The sequence below is a fragment of the Trachypithecus francoisi genome, unplaced genomic scaffold (assembly GCF_009764315.1).
Source record: "Trachypithecus francoisi isolate TF-2019V2 unplaced genomic scaffold, Tfra_2.0 Lachesis_group13, whole genome shotgun sequence".
NCBI lineage: Eukaryota > Metazoa > Chordata > Mammalia > Primates > Cercopithecidae > Trachypithecus > Trachypithecus francoisi.
The window spans coordinates 73388990-73406887 of NW_022681458.1; the positions used below are offsets into that span (position 1 = coordinate 73388990).

Below are 17898 nucleotides of genomic sequence, written 5' to 3' on the forward strand. Positions count from 1 at the left end.
AGGTCTCAAAAACATTGTTAGAGAAGCTGGGGGTGTAGAAAAGAAGGAATATTTTTGTAAGCAGTAAAAACCTATTCTGAGGACCATCTTAATGTTTCTGCCCACTCATAATTGAAGTCAACTTTACAAGGTGAATACAAAGAAGAGGATGTATTTCTTGCAAAAGATACGATTAAAGGTCAATATATATATTTGTTCCAGAAACCTTTATTTGAAGCCGATGAATGACTTGTCGTGGGCGAGCTCTTCGGGTGCTATTAATACTTTCGGGTCACAGCGGAGACCCTGGCTGTTGTTCAGAAAAGAACTACGAATCCCAGAATGCCCTTTTCCCCCCATTTTTCCCCGCGAGAATCCAAGGGTGAGTTTAACCAATCCTGTCATGAAGAGCCTGTGCTATCGGCCAATCAGAAGGCGAACGTGCGCCTGGAGGCGGGTGGCGGGAAGTGCACTAGGTTTGAAATTGGAAAGTTGGCGGGGCTGTGGGAGCTGCGTCTGGAGCTCGGCTGTTGGCTAGAGTGGGCACTTATCTGGTGTGGGGAAGGCGGCGGGACTCAGGCCTGCCTGCGAAGGTGAGGGAGGTGGGCGCCGAGCCGGGCTCCTCGGCCCACCTGTCGCGATAGGGGAAACTGAATTTGGAGGCCGAATGTGTGTATTTGCGGCGGCGTTTGTGAAATGGGCATCTTGTTGCTGTTTGGGTCTCACAGCCTGGTGGAATGGGCAGCTGCGAACCCCAAGCGTTCTGGGTTTCACTGCAGGAGATATCTGTGGACCTCCTGGGAAGGTTTTAGCGTCGCAGAGTACTGGCAGGTCCAGGATTCTCCCAGGACCTCCTTTTACAGAGGATACTGAGGCCCGAGGTGACTTGCATAAATCCTGGACAGAACCCGCTCAACTCCCACCTTAGTCCCTATTTTATTGTTAACTTTTATTGTTCTGAGGTGGAGGAGAGAAACAGGGTTGAGGTGTGGGGTCTTATTCTATGGGAGGGTGCCGGCCACCTGGCGATACTGATGATCTTTGATCAGAAAGGGTTAGAGTTGGAAAAGGTGTTTTAGAAGTCAACGGTTTTACTTGTGAGAAAATGGACCCAGGGTCATAGCGTGTTTAAGTGTCCTGTGCAGTTACACTTACCTACTAACAAGCTGCTAGAAGGTAAAGGTATCCTGAATTCTTGCTGCACCTTAACAACAGTTAAGCCCAGGTTACTTGATCTACCCTTGAATACCTAGAATTAAAGATAAGTTGCTATTTTCTAGCAAAGGACAAATTGCCAAAATACTGTATACCTGATTGGAATATGTGGCTGATTTGATTTCAATAAGTTAAAAAATGCAATGTGTATTCTGTTTTTAGCATTGTCCTACATAATGGTAGAGGATGAACTGGCACTGTTCGATAAAAACATAAATGAATTTTGGAATAAATTCAAAAGTACGGACACCTCCTGTCAGATGGCAGGACTAAGAGATACCTACAAGGACTCCATCAAAGCATTTGCAGGTACCTAACGTTAACTTGTATCATGCTGTTTTTGCTGTTCTAGTTTATTTTTTAGTGTTATTTCAGCTGAATTGAAAGTTCAATTTCTCTTTCAGAAAAGCTGTCTGTGAAATTAAAGGAAGAAGAACGAATGGTTGAGATGTTTCTGGAATATAAAAATCGTACGTGAAAAAGTATAAATCATGGGTTTTTTTTAGATAATACATCTTTATCATGAAATCTCATGCAAGTAAGACAACATATTTTGTGTGCACAAGTGCATATATGTTGTGTGTGTATATATACACATATATGTGTATATATGTATATGTATATACACACACATGTGGTGGCTCACGCCTGTAATCCCAACACTTTGGGAGGCCAAGGTGGGTGGATCCCTTGAGCCCAGGAGTTCAAGACCAGCCCAAGCAACATGGTGAAACCCCATCTCTACAAAAAATTAAAAAAAAAAAAAAAAAAAAAATATATATATATATAGAGAGAGAGAGAGATACACACACACATACACATACACACACAAAATACGTACACATTAACACATATACATGTGCTTATATATAGGAATAAATATTGAGATACCATACAGCTTAAGAAAGAACATCCTACGTTACACCTTCTCCCACCTTCCACAACTAACCTATCAATATATTGTTTAGTATTATGGAGGTTTTTTGTTTTTTGAGACAGCGTCTCACTTTGTCAGCCAGGCTGGAGTGCAGTGGCATGATCTGGGCTCACTTCAGTCTCGACCTCCTGGGCTCAAGTGACACTCCCACTTGAGTGGTTGCTAAGTTGCTGGGACCACCGGTGCATGCCACACGCCTGGCTAATTTTGTATTTTTTGTAGAGATGGCATTTCACCATGTTGTGTGGGCTGGTCTTAAACTCCTGGGCTCAAGCGGTCTGCCCACCTTGGCCTCCCAGAGTGCTGGGATTTCAGGTGTGAGCCACTGTGCCTGGCCTCTAGTACTGTGTTTTTGAATGTTATATAAATGGCATTCTCTTGTATGTCTTCTGTCCATTTTTTCACTCAGCACTATACTTGTGGGATTTGTCAGTGCCAAAGTATAAATGCCAGTATTTTTTAAAAGATGAGTTTTCATGTTGGAAATCACAGCCTGGGGATTGAAAAGCTGGAGTTCTCTCAGCTCTGTTAGTACTCTGACAGTGTTTCTCTCCATATTTTTACTCCTATTCTTGCCATCTTATTTCTACCACTCTCCAGGTTGTCCAGAGTGAATCAGTAGCTTTTACTGAGACCTGGCAGTTGTTACTGAGTTCTTACACACAGGACACAAACTTGTGTCCACAGTTTAAATTCCACTAGAGATACTACATTCCAGCCTGGGCGACAGAGTGAGACCCTGTCTCCAAAAAAAAAAAAAAAATTGTAATTGTTGTTATAATAATGTAATAGATGCTGTGTGAGGATGAGGATGGAATCTGGAGGGTTTGATTCGTCCAGTGAGGATTGCAGGATATTTAATAGCTAACCATTATCTTGTATACCACATGCCAGGCCCTGTTCTAAGCTCTTTGCATATATTGACTCATGGATCCTCACAACAACCCTAAGAGGTATAGATACTGCTTTTAGTCTTACATGTTAGACTTTTATGACAAAATAAGCACAGAGGTTAAGCAGCTTGCTCATGGTTAGATAGCTGATAATGAAGAGAAATATGGTTTGAACCTACAGTCTGATTATACCATGCTACTTTGGAGGAGATCACATAACGAAGGGTTAGGGATGTTTAACAGAGTCAACATTACATTCTAGGAAGAGGAAACAGCACATGAAATGTGGCAGGAACACAAGAGCTTGTTATGTTCTGGGATGGCTAGAATATACTGTGGATGGGGAGTGGCGGAGAAGTGGCTGGAAGAACTGGTTGGCCAGATGATGGACATTCCATGTTGGGCAAAGGGGGTTAGACTGTTTTTCAGGAGATAAAGAGTTGCTACAGGATTTCAACCTGGAAAATGATATTGGATTTTTATTTCAGAAGAAGCAATCTAGTAATCATGCACAATAAACAGGAGGGGAGTGAGACTGTTGTCCATAAAGAGAGCAGTTAAGGGAAAAACCTAGTGTAATAGTACAGGCACATAATGAGTATGGCTTGGACCAGTGACAGGTCTGAGGACTTAGACTCAAGACTGTTGGCCTGAAGGTGAAAATATGTTGTGGTCTAGGATGATTCCTTCTGACGTGGAGTATGAATCAGTGGTGACACATTTACTAAGTGAGGGGTTGAAAGAGAGGAGGAGAATGTTTTTATAGGTGGGAAGGAAACATACATGGGTTCAATTTTAAATGTGTTAGGTGAATATGTTGAGTTTATTGTGCAGCAAGTCTTCAGGTGGCGATATCTGGTAGGCAATGGATATATTCATCTGGAAGCCAGCCAGGAAAGTGGTCTTTGCTGAAGATAGGGATTTGTGAGTCTTTAATGAATTTGGGGGGTTGAAGCTATGGAAGAATATGTAGAGTGGAAGAAGGTAGCCTTGGTTAGTAATAATATTTATTTACTCATTACTGTATGCCAGATACTGTGCTAAATGTCTTACATTTACCATCTCCTTCAGTCCTCATGACAGTTGTCCAGGGTTGGTATTATTTATTATTATTATTATTATTATTCCTACTGTACTGATATTACAGTCCCAGAGAGATTGTGATTTGCCCCAGATCATCAGATTAACTCCAGAAGCCTCACTCATCTTGAAAGCATTACGTTTTCTTTTCTTTTCTTTTTTTTTTTGAGGCGGAGTCTCCCTCTGTCCCCCGGGCTGGAGTGCAGTGGCCGGATCTCAGCTCACTGCAAGCTCCGCCTCCCGGGTTTACGCCATTCTCCTGCCTCAGCCTCCCAAGTAGCTGGGACTACAGGCGCCTGCCACCTCGCCTGGCTAGTTTTTCTATTTTTAGTAGAGACGGGGTTTCACCGTGTTAGCCAGGATGGTCTCGATCTCCTGACCTCGTGATCCGGCCGTCTCGGCCTCCCAAAGTGCTGGGATTACAGGCTTGAGCCAGCATTACGTTTTCTCTACAGTTTGAGAGAGAGGTAAATGGAAGGGACCAGGAAAGACAGACTTAGTAATTGGAGAACAGAGAAAGGAAGAGAGAAGGTAACTGAAAGGGTGTTGTCAACACTGGAAGTCACACGTAGATCCAGTAAGGTAAAGACTGAGCTAGATATTATTTTGGGAATAAGAAAGGTGGAGGGAATCTGTTCACTGGCTAAATACTTGTTGAGCTACTGCTCTATACCAGGTAATCTTCTAGGAAGATACTGCAGAGAACAAAATAGCCTAAAGTTCTGGAGCCATAAATTCTAATTATCACAAGAAGGAAGATCATCTGTTGAAGGTGAGAGTCATTTACTATGGGTTGGCTTTTAAGTTATTATAAACCCTGAAGTCTGTCTAAGACAGAGATTATCCCTGTTTTACAGATGAGGAAATTGAAGCTCACTGAGGTTAAGAAACTTGCCTAAGGTCTAGGGGTAGATAGAGGATCTAAGATTGCAACCGTAGTGTCTGTGCTCTTTCCATTGTACCATACTGACCTGCATTGGAGTGAAAACGCAAGGAAGGGTTCCTCTGGCGAGTAGGAGTGAAAGTTTGAAATGTTGGTCCTGGGAATAAGACAACCAAGTGTGTACACATGCAATAATAGTCACACAGCAGGCCGGGCGCGGTAGCTCACGCCTGTAATCCCAGCACTATGGGAGGCCAAAGCGGGTGAATCACAAGGTCAAAAGATCAGGACCATCCTGGCCAACATGGTGGAACCCCGTCTCTACTAAAAATACAAAGATTAGGCATGGTGGCGCGCGCCTGTAGTTTCAGCTACTTGGGAGGCTTAGGCAGGAGAATAGCTTGAACCTGGGAGGCGGAGGTTACAGTGAGCCAAGATCATGACACTGCACTGCAGCCTGGAGACAAAGTGAGACTCTGTCTCAAAAAAAAAAAAAAAGAAAAAGAAAAAAAATAGTCACACAGCATCAAGGGCGCCAAATTCACACAGTTCTTCAAATGTTATAATGAAAACACTCTCATATGTAGTATTTATGTGTCACTACTTTAAAAGTTTTTGTGTTATTATTACTGGATACTCTAACCCCAGGGAATGGGGTAGCCACTGTTATCCCCATTTTACAAATGAGGAAAAGAGTTTCAGAAGTTGTGATTTTGACGGAGGTCCTTGAGTGACAACTGATGAGCTGGATCAGAGTTGAGAACTTTGACTTTCAATCTGGATTTCTTGTATAGTACAATTCTACTTAATTCTTATCTTTAAAGAATAGCATTTTTCTTTCTAGTAAGATGTTTATTTTTAAATTATACTTGACATAATATATGATCATGTTCATATTCTTAGAACATACAGAAAAGTAAACAAAAATATCACCCATAATGTTGAGAACCACATTTAACAAAATGACTTTCTAGCTTTTATTTTTCATGAGCGTTGTAGATTTTTAACATAATTATATTCATGGTATCTAGATAACTATCTTTTTTTCCAACTTTGAGAGTATTTTCCCATATTCCTATTTTTTTGAAAATACATTCCATTTTATTGATATACCATGTGTTTTTTTTTTTTTTTTTTTTTTTTTTGAGACGGAGTCTTGCTCTGTCGCCCAGGCTGGAGTGCAGTGCCGGATCTCAGCTCACTGCAATCTCTGCCTCGCGGTTTCACGCCATTCTCCTGCCTCAGCCTCCCAAGCAGCTGGGACTACAGGCGCCCGCCACCTCGCCCAGCTAGTTTTTTTGTATTTTTTAGTAGAGACGGGATTTCACCGTGTTAGCCAAGATGGTCTCGATCTCCTGACCTTGTGATCCACCCGTCTCGGCCTCCCAAAGTGCTGGGATTACAGGCTTGAGCCACCGCGCCCGGCCGATATACCATGTTTTAAAAATCATTTACTTGTTAGCCATTGAAGATGTTTTCAGTTTTTCATTATAAATACTGAAAAAGAATTTTTAATATAAATATTTGCATATAGCCTATTTTCTTAGAGTAACTTTGTAAAAATGAAATTGCTGGGTCAAAGGAGGTGAATATTCTTAAGGCTGTTTTATTTTACAATGTCAAAAATATTTTCTAGAAGGACCTTAGCATTTTGCATTCCTCTCAACATTAGTTGTTATTTTTGTAAACATTGTTGTAATAAATGAAAATTGAAATCTTACTGCTTTACTTGCATTTCTGTGATTAATCTGAGGTTAAATTATGTTCCATATTTAGTAACCATCTGCATTCTGTGTTTCATCTGTTTATCCCTTTGTCTGTTTTTTTTCTTAGGAATTTGTATTTGTGTCTTCCTCTTGAGATTAAAATGGTAGCCCATTGTTGGGAGAGGATAGTTTAATGGGCAAAGCATTGTCTTTGAAGTCAAGACCTGAGTTTGAATGCAGTCTATTTATTTTTGAGATGGAGTCTCGCCCTGTCATCAGGCTGGAGCAGTGGCGTGATCTCAGCTCACTGCAACCTCTGACTCCCTCCCTGGTTCAAGCTATTCTCCTGCCTCAGCCTCCTGAGTAGCTGGGATTACAGGCACACATCACCACACCCAGCTAATTTTTGTATATTTAGCAGAGACAGGGGTTTCACCACGTTGGCCAGGATGGTGTTGATCTCCTGACCTCGTGATCTGCCCCGATCTCCTGACCTCGTCATCTGCCAGCCTCGGCCTCCCAAAGTGCTGGGATTACAGGCGTGAGCCACTGTGCCTGGCCCTTATTATTTCGTCCTAACAAATATAGCTTTGGGCAAGTTACTGAACTGCTGAGTCTTTTTCCTCTTCTTTTAAAAAAGTAGCAAAAGACTAAAGAATTTACTTTGGATTTCAGCACTGTTTAGAGAATAATCTACCTCTTGAACATTGATTTGATATTTCATTTATCATATTAACTTCCTAGATATGCCAACATTTGTTTGGCATGTCTTTTATAATATTTAGAAGCATAAAATATCTCTTCATATATCCAGATCAAATATGTGTCTCAGACAAGCTTTGCAGTTTTTTTCAAAGAGAGGCTACATATTTCTTGATCTAGGTTGATTCTGAATTTTCTGTTTGTTACCTCTATAAACAAGAATTCCCTGTTGCCTGAGGAATGCTTGTCTTGAGAGATGTTGTTCAAGCACTGAGAATTCCATGCTCACTTCGATTTGGGAAACAGATCATAGTGTATTTCTCTTTTGAAGATTTATGGTATTTGAAGTCTTCATAAATTTGGTGGTGGACTAACTTGTTTAACTTTGAGAACAAAATTACTCATCCGTGAAGCACATATTTACTTGTAATTAAAATACTGGAATTAAATGACAGTATAGATAGTTTAGTTTATTTGATACAATTCTAGACTGCTGGTATTACTAATTGACATTTGATTTTAAAGTGTTTAGATTTCATTTAAGTATTAGTAAAACTAAATCTTTAACTCAAAAATTCAAAAGCACATTATAAAGCACCCTTGAGCTCTACTGGCTCTGGTTATTTGACCTTGGTAACCTCTGCCCTAGAGCTCTTAGGCTTTTTGTGCCTTCCTGCCTTATTTAGTCCCCTGATGGACACTTTGGGGACACTGTCTCTGGGCAGTGGGCCCCAAGTAGCAGCAGTTGTATCTTTCTTCCGACAAACAGAGGAAGAAGTGGCCCTGCCAGGGTTATTCTCCCAGCAGAGAGGTCTGGCCAGGTTTATGCACAGGCATTATTGTTTTTATTTTGAGCATGGGCATGAGAAAGGGGTGGGTAGTTGCAGAAGCTGAGTGTTTAAGAGGGCTAGGGCAAGAAGAACTTGTACAGATAGTGACAGGGACATGGGGGAGGCAGGGAGGTTAGAGGGATTAAAGCCAAGAAGGAGTAATGAGGTGCTGGCCAATATGTGAGACAGATATAAAGGCCAGTATTTTGGTACATGGATACCTTGTTGAATTGCACTTCCCTTTATTGTACTTCACAGATATTGCAATTTTTACAAATTAAAGGTTAATGGCAACCATGTGTCAAGCAGTCTATGGGCACCGTTTTTCCATCAGCATGTGCTGACTTCATGTCTATCATATATTGGTAATTCTCACAAGATTTCAGACTTATCATTATTATATTTCTTGTGGTGCTCTATAATCAGTGATCTTTTACATTACTGTTGTAATTGTTTTAACTGCCATGAATGACACCCATATAAGATGACAAATTTAATGGATAAATGTTGAGTGACTTCTGACTGCTCCACCGACCAGCCATTCCTGTCATTCTTCCTCTCCTTGGGCCTCCCTAGTCCCTGAGACACAGCAGTATTGAAATTAGGCCAATTAATAACCCTATGGTGACCTCTAAGTGTTCAACTGAGAGAAGGAGTCATAGGTCTCTCACTTTAAAGCAAAAGCTAGAAATGATTAAGCTTAGTGGGAAAGTGTATTAGAAGCTGAGAAAGGCTGAAAGCTTGGCCTCTTGCGCCAGTTAGCAAAAGTGCTAATTCAGTGAACACATGAATGATAAGAGAGAGACAGCCTTATTGTTAATGTAGAGAAAGTTTTAGTGGCCTGAATAGAAGAGCAAACAAAACACAACATTCACTTAAGCAAAAGCCTAATCCAGGGTAAGACTCTAGCCCTCTTCAATTCTATGAAGACTTGAGAAAGATGAGGAAGTTTCAGAAGAAAAGTTTGAAGCTAGCAGAAGTTGGTTCATGAGATTTAAGGAAAGTAGCTGCCTCCATAATATAAAAGTGCAAGATGAAAGCAGCAGTGCTAATGTAGAAGCTACAGCAAGTTATCTAGCTAAGATCATTGAATGAACAGATCATTAAAGAACAGATTTTCGATGTAGATGAAACAGTTTTCTATTGGAAGAAGATACCATCTAAGACTTTCATAGCTAGAGAGAAGTCAACACCTGGCTTTGAAGCTTCAAAGGACAGGCTGACTATTTTTAGGGACTAATGCAACTGGTGACTGTAAGTTGAAGCCAGTGCTCACTTGCCATTCCCCAAATCCTAGGGCCCTTAAGAATTGTACTAAATCTACTCTGCCTATGTTCCATAAATGGAACAGCAAAGCCTGGATGACAGCACATGTGTATATAGCATAGTTTACTGAATATTTTAGGCCCACTGTTGAGAACTTCTGCTCAGGAAAAAAGATGCCTTTCAAAATATTCCTGCTTATTAACAATGCATCTGATCAGCCGAGAGTGCTGATGGAAATTAATGTTGTTTTCATGCCTGCTAAGACAACATCCATTCTGCAGCCTATGAGTCAAGGGGTAATTTTGACTTTCTTGTCTCATTATTTAATAAATAAGGCTGTAGCTACCACAAATAGTGATTTCCTCTGATGGATCTGGGCAAAATAAATTGAAAACCTTCCAGAGAAAGGATTCACCATTCTAGATGCCATAAAACATTCATGATTCACAGGAAGAGGTCAAAATATCAACATGAACAAGAGCTTGGAAGAAGTTGATTTTAACCCTCATGGATGACTTTGAGAGGTTCAAGACTTCAATGGAGAAAGTAACTACAGATGTGGTGGAAATCACAAGAGATCTAGATTTAGAAGTGGAGCCTGAAGATGTGACCAAATTGCTGCCATCTCATGATAAAACTTGAGTGGATAAGGAGTTGCTTCTTATGGATGAGCAAAGAAAGTGGTATTATGGAATGGAATCCACTCCTGGTGAAGATGCTGTGAACATTGTTTAACTGACAACAAAAGATTTAGACTATTACATAAACTTAGTTGATAAAGTAGCAGCAAGGTTTGAGAAGACTGACTCCCATTTTGAAAGAAGTTCTACCAGGGGTAAATGCTGTCAAACACCATTGTATGCTGCAGAGAAATCTTTCATGAAAGAGTTGATTGATGCAGCAAACTTTGTTGTTGTTCTGTTGTAATAAATTGCCACAGCCACCCCAGCCTTCAGCAGCTACCACCCTGATCAGTCAGCAGCCATCAACATCAAGGCAAGACCTTCCCCCTGCAAAAGTTTAGGACCTACTGAAGGCTCAGATGATTATTAGCATTTTTTAGCAATAAAATATTTTTAATTAAGATATGTACATTGGTTTTTTAGCCATAATGCTATTGCACACCTAATAGACTACAATATAGTGTAAAATAACTTTTCTATGTACTGGGAAACCAAAACATTTGTGTGACTTGCTTTATTGCAATATTCGCTTTATCACAGTGATCTGGAATAGAACTTGCAATATCGGCAAGGTATGCCAGTACTTAAAAATAGCACAGTATAGCAAAAACTAATAAAACCAATAAAAACCAAGCGCAAAAACGAATATTACAGCTATTAATATTAGTATAAACATCTATTCTTACCTATGTATTAATCACTGGTGTTATGTACAAAAACTATTGATTTTTTTGGTGTGTAGTACCACAAATTCTGATAGGTTTTCAGTAGATTTTTCTGAGTATTCTAGATAGATGTCTATTGTCTACATATAATGAAAAATAGTTCTTTTTTTTTGTTATAGTTTTACCAGCTAAATGTCTTGGCCAGAAACTTCTAGGGAAATATTAAATAACAGTGCTAACTGGCATCTATTTTATTCCTTTTGGAAATGCCAAATATATATAATGAGATTTGAAAGGTTTTTTGATTTGTTTCTATCATTTTAAATGTCCTTCCATTTATAGTTTAAGAATCAGTGTCAGGAGTGGATGCTGAATTCACATGAAATGTTCCTTCAATTCTTATTCATGTGATAGATTTTCCTAATATTACACCTTTACTATATAAAATCCTTAGAATAAACTATATTTGCTCTTGGTGGACTATTTTTAATGTAAGTTAATATTTTGCTGAGCATCTTTGCACCTATGTTTTTAAGTGAGATTAGTTTATATAGTTGTGGGTAGAGGGCCAGTGCTATCTTTAATTTTTTGTTTTATTTTATTTTATTTATTTATTTATTTTTTGAGACGGAGTCTTGCTCTGTCGAGGCCCAGGCTGGAGCGCAGTGGCCGGATCTCAGCTCACTGCAAGCTCCGCCTCCCGGGTTTACGCCATTCTCCTGCCTCAGCCTCCCGAGTAGCTGGGACTACAGGCGCCCCAGGCGCCCGCGACCTCGCCAGGCTAGTTTTTTGTATTTTTTTTTTTTTTTTTTTTTTTTTTTAGTAGGGACGGGGTTTCACCGTGTTAGCCAGGATGGTCTCGATTTCTTGACCTCGTGATCCGCCCGTCTCCGTCTCCCAAAGTGCTGGGATTACAGGCTTGAGCCACCGCGCCCGGCCTAATTTTTTGTTTTAGCTTTAGAATTATGCTTACATTGTAAGCTTTGCCTGCCCACCTGTCTTCCTTCACTTATTTCTGTCTTTCGGTATGTTCCAGAATAATTTATATAGCATTAGAGTGAACCTTTTCCTCAAAGCACTGTGTAAAGCCATCTTCTAGAGTTTGGTTATTGGCCAGACGTGGTGGCTAGCCCTGGTAATCCCAGCACTTTGAGAGGCTGAGGTAGGAGGATTGCTTGAGCCTAAGAGTTTGAGGCTAGCCTGGGCAACATAGTGAGACAAAACAATTGAAAAATCAGCCAGGCGTGATGTGGCATGTGCCTGTAGTCCCAGGTACTCAGGAGGCTAAGGTGGGAGGCTGCAAGGAGTAGTGATTGTGCCACTGCATTCCAACCTGGGCAACAGCGAGACCCTGTTTCAAAAAAATATAAAAATAAAAAATAGAGTTTGGTTATCTTTGTTGGTAGTTTTTATTTCTGTACTTACTGGGAGTAGGGAGCTGCAAGGGTCATGATCTTTTGATTTTCTGTTTCTTGGTTTAATTTGGTATTCTCATTTTAAGAAGCTTTTCTGTCTCACTTTTTTTAAAGATGAGTAGGAAAAAATAGATTAGGATTTTTTTTCTTTTTTGTCTTTTATAAATTTTGAATCATTAGAAAATGCTTATGAGTTGAAACGTTCTTTATTAATCTTTATGAAAGTCAGTAAACTTTGGCCTTTTCTTAGATACATGTCAGAGAGCAAAGCTTATTCTAGCTAATACCTTGTGCTTCTTACAGAGATCAGCAGGCAAAATAAGCTCATTCAAGAAAAAAAGGATAACTTGTTAAAACTGATTGCTGAAGTAAAAGGCAAAAAGCAGGAATTGGAAGTACTGACTGCAAATATCCAGGATCTTAAGGAAGAATATTCTAAGAAGAAGGAAAGTAAGTTTCCTGTTGTAAACATACTGACCTAAAATGAAAAGTGGTGACGGTTCACCATTATTAAGTACATCTTGCCTGTTCAAGTTCGTTGCTAAAAATGGATTACAGTACCTCAGGGCATTACCAGCCACTCATCTCTGCAAGATGTCATTGAAGTTAGCTAACTGGGTTTTATTTCCTTAACTTAAAGGGCCTTCTCTTGTGATTTTTAATATAATCAGTAATAATGAAATTGATACGAGGTTTTATTTATTTATTTATTTATTTTTCCTGAGACAGAGTTTCACTCTTGTTGCCCAGGCTGGAGTGCAATGGCACGATCTTGGACTCAGTTCAACCTCCACCTCCCAGGTTCAAGCAATTCTCCTGCCTCAGCCCCCCGAGTAGCTGGGATTACAGGCACCTGCCACCATACCTGGCTAATTTTTGTATTTTTAGTAGAGACAGGGTTTTCACCATGTTGGCCAGGTTAGTGTCGAACTCCTGACCTCAGGTGATCCACCTGCCTGAGCCTCCCAAAGTGCTGGGATTACAGGCGTGAGCCACCATACCTGGCTGATAAAAGGTTTTAATCAAGCAGAGTGAGAAGTGGTGTCCCTAAATAAAATTTGCTTTGGACAAGCCATAGTGTACTTTATGCAACAAATATTTATTGACCATACATTCTCTGCTAGGTAATATTAAGTGCTCTTTTTATGCTGCAAAATCTCTTTTGTATAAAGAATTTTCATATTCAGATGAATGCATCTTTTAGAAAGGAGCCTTGTTTGCTCACAAACTAGGTAATCTGTTCTTCAAATCTCCTGAAAATAGCAAAGTTTGTTTTGTTAATGCTTTTTCATGTGGAGTTCTTAACCAAGTCTAAATTGTGAAATTATTTTTCTCATTACTTAGGGACTATTGTGCTACTTTAAAGTATACTTAGGGACTATTGTACTAACTTAAAAAAAAGAAAAAGAAAAAGCTTTTTTTTTTTTTCATGAAATAAGGCTGACCTCTTATAAGAAATAGTTACACTTAAAGGAATAGAACATTTTCCCATGAAGCAATTCATTATCTAGAAAAAGCACAATAGTATAAATGAAGTCTGTTTATTTCTATGCCAGCCATATGAATCCCTGGCCTATTTATTTATGCTACTACATAATAAAGTAAGACAAGGCTTATTCTTCTCACTATCTGTATACATTTTCTTGGGCAGTTTTTCCTTCCAACTTGAATGAACAAAAACTTCTTTTAGCTAACTGGTAGATATAGAAACAATAAATGAAAGCAGATTTATAGGCTTGGCATCATTTTATAGTTGATTTTAAGTTTAAAAAATTAACTCAGTGAGCATTAATTTACTATTTAAAACTTTTAATATGTGTGTGTTTTTTAATCACAGCTATTTCTACTGCTAATAAAGCAAATGCAGAGAGATTGAAAAGGCTGCAGAAATCTGCAGACTTGTATAAAGATCGACTTGGACTAGAAATTCGAAAAATTTATGGTAAGTTTGTTAATATAAATAAAACACAGGAGATTAAAAAAATATGTCTTTTCTTAAATAGAGGAGAATTTTAAAAATATTTTCAACTAAAATAATGACATTAACATTTTAGAAAATAGGAAAAAATTACAATTTTTAAATTATTCTAACATAATTACTGATGCTCTAGTTATTTATCATTCAGTATTTTAATAAATGTATTTTTGGCAGGATTGCCAACATGCAAATAATTTTTGTTGTTCCTATCAACATTGTATTATGAGCATTTCCTCAGTTGCTATAGCCTTCATAATGGTAATTTTTAAATAGTGGTATAATAATTCATTCTATTAATATAGCGTAATTTATTCAACCATTTATCTATTGTTTAACACATATTTTGCTTCTACCAACATTTGGAATCTGCCAGTTTTTTCAGTTTTAGAAATACAGGTATCCCCCCTTATTCACGGTTTCTGTTACCTATGTTCAACCATGGTCTGACAATATTAAATGGATGAGTATAGTACAATAAATATTTTGAGAGGGAGAGAAGCCACATTCAGATAACTATAACTTTTATTACAGTATGTTGTTCTAATTGTTCTATTTTATTATTAGTTGTTATTAATCTCTTCCTGTGCCTAATTTACAACTTAAACTTTATCATAGGTACATATGTATAGGAAAAAACATAGTATGGACAGTCCCTGACTCACAATAGTTCAACTTACAATTTTTTGACTTTATAATCAGTGAATCAGGGTGGTAAGTGCATTTTTGCCCTACAATGTTTTTGACTTTTGATGTGTTTATTGGCACATAATGCCATTGTAAGTCAAGGACCATCTGTTTACATAAGGAGTGTCTGTGGTTTCAGGCATCTGTTGAGGGTCTTGGAATGTATTTCTCCCTGGTGGATAAAGGAAGACTATTGTAAACCAGTGAGCATTGACTTTCCTGTTTTCTTTGTATGGTTTTTCATAGTATTGATTCCCAGAGAGGAATTGCTAGGCTAAAACACATGAATATTTTGATGCCTGTTGCATGTATATCACATGTACATCGCTAATGTACGCCAATGTCTGTTGTGTCTGGGCTTCCCAAGATCACTCTCAGCTTTGGTGATTCACTAGAAGGAATTAGCATATAGTCATATTCATGGCTAAGATTTACTGCAGCAAAAGGATACAGAACAGAATCAGCAAAGAAACAATAGCACGTGGGGCAAAGTCTACAGGAAACCTGGCACAAGCCTTCAAGAGTCCTAACCCAGTACAGTCAAACAGGATGTGTGAATTCCTTCAGCATCAAATTGTGACAACACACGTGAAGTCTTGTCTACCAGGAAGCTCATTGGAGGCTCTGGAAGCTTGTACCTGGTTCTCCTTGGACGGTACCCCATGTACCACCTTTGCTGATTTTGTTATATCCTTTTGCTGTAATAAACCATAGCCCTGAGTATGGCCATATGCTGCTGAGTGAATCCTATGAGTTCTCCTAGTGAATCATAAAAAAGACCACAGCAGCCAAGTTCATTCCATTTTATGGCTGAACAATGTTCTATTGTATGTATATACTATACCCATTCATCTGTTGGTGGACACTGGGTTATTTCCACTTTTTGGCTACTATGAATAATGCTGCTATGAACATTGGCATACAGTTATCTACTTGAGTCTCTGTTTTCAATTCTTTTGGATATATACTTAGGAGTGGAATTGCTGGGTCATATTGTAATTCTATATTTAAACTTTTTGAGGATCTGCCAAAGTGTTTTTCACAGTGGCTGTACCATTTTACATTTCTACCAGCAGCATACTAGGGTTCCAGTTTCTCCACATCCTCACCAACACTGTTATTTTCCATTTATTTATTTGCCATCCTACTGGGTATGAAATGGTATCTCACTGTAGTTTCAGCTTGCATTTACATAATGACTAATGATGTTGAGCATCTTTTCAGATACTTAATGGGCATTTTTATATATTCTTTGGAGAAATGTTCTTTAGGTGTTTTGCCCATTGTTGAATTGGGTGGTTTTTAGTTGTAGGAGTTTTAAATACATTCTATGTATTCAACCTTTATCAGATAAATGATTTGCAAATATTTTCTCCCATTCTTTAGGTTGTCTTTTCCTTCTCTTGATAGTGTTCTCTGAAGGACAAAAGTTTTTAATTTTAACAAAGTCCAATTTATCTAGCTTTTCTTTTGTTGACTGTATTTTTGATGTCATTTTGAAACTATAATATATTTTAAAATGAATTTGTAACTTCTGCATTTGGAAATGTTGGTTATGTGACTGTACATACTTAGCAGTGCAGATATTGATCTAAGATGGAGTAAGAAAGGGTATCGCTATTGAAAGCTTTGGCACACTAAATAGTTCAATCTCTTTTCAGGTGAGAAATTGCAGTTTATATTCACTAATATTGACCCTAAGAATCCTGAGAGCCCATTTATGTTTTCTCTGCATCTAAATGAAGCAAGGGACTATGAAGGTATGTACTAATATCTCCTATCTGGTATTTAAGATTGGCATTCCAAAATGTTATTTTAATCAGAATATAAAGTAATATGGAGGAAAGCAATAGCTCTAGACTGTATTGCTTCCTTTTTCAGTCTTGCTTTTTGGGTTATAGTCTTCTAAAGGAAGTGAATATAGTCTTGATTTATAGATATTGTCTAGGATCCTTAATAAGTAGCATCTGTTCAGGATGGCACAGTGCCAGAGTGTCTGAAAAATCTAAAAACAAATTCACTGCATTCATGTGCAAATGTGAATTTTCCTTTTAGATAACTTTTTAAAAAACTGAAGCTTTAAAGAATATGGCTGCTTAAATGTGAATGTTAGAACTTATCCAAGTAGATAATTTTAAAGTCAAATGTAAAATCACCAGAATTTAACAATTTATTTTCCCAAAAATACATTTTTGAAAAACTATTTCATCCTGCAGATCTCACACATTGATAATAAAGGTTAGTTACTGATTCTGCAGCTGGCCAAAAGGCCTTTGGTTTATAAGGAATATATATCTTTGATAATAATGTGAACAAGAAGGGAATAGAAATATGTTTATCTCTTGTTTATTCTTCTAATGCCCCTGTACAAGTAATCCTTAATTTATTGGAATTCATAAAAATGGTTCTCAGCTCATTACACCTGTGCTATCATCTTAAAGCCTTTGTAGCTGACAGACACTCAGGTGAACTACTGAGCTGGCACAACCCTGTGCCCTGGTGGCTCAGTTCCTATTCCTAGGGAATTTATATTTTGAGAATCTGATTCACATACAGATGTTTGGGTTTTTTTCTCTCTAGATAAATATCTTCCAATCTAATTAGTGCTAGATTTTAAAAAGCAAGCCCCAAAAACCTCTTATCTAGTTTTTCAATTTTCTCTAAATTGGATATTCGCTTATGGTATAATCTGATAGTACATGATAGTATATAAAAATAGAATATACAGGATACATTTTGGACCAGATGCCTTTTGCTGTTGTTTCTCTGCTGTGGTCATGGACCTTGTTTCCTAAGTGGTCTGTACCCAAGAGCTGGAAATCTGATAATGGGTGAATTTCTTTTCCTTTGACCACTTTCACTGGAGACTTGTCCCAGTGTACTAGCTGGTACAACTACATACAAGGATAATACTGTTATTTGTGACTCTGAGTCTCATTTGATTAATAGCCCCTGTAAATACTACTCTTGGAATAGCAACCA

General features: G+C 38.3%; 1 protein-coding gene across 1 annotated transcript in view; it reads left to right on the forward strand.

Annotated features, from left to right (window-relative positions):
• The first annotated feature begins 438 nt into the window (after positions 1 to 438).
• SPC25 (SPC25 component of NDC80 kinetochore complex) overlaps positions 439 to 17898 on the forward strand; it is a 30173-nt gene continuing 12713 nt past the window's right edge. The window contains exons 1-6 of the mRNA XM_033231234.1: positions 439 to 572; positions 1357 to 1503; positions 1599 to 1664; positions 12558 to 12704; positions 14092 to 14196; positions 16578 to 16676. Coding sequence (XP_033087125.1) covers positions 1371 to 1503; positions 1599 to 1664; positions 12558 to 12704; positions 14092 to 14196; positions 16578 to 16676 — 550 coding nt within the window. The 5' untranslated portion in view covers positions 439 to 572; positions 1357 to 1370. The remainder of the gene's footprint in view (positions 573 to 1356; positions 1504 to 1598; positions 1665 to 12557; positions 12705 to 14091; positions 14197 to 16577; positions 16677 to 17898) is intronic.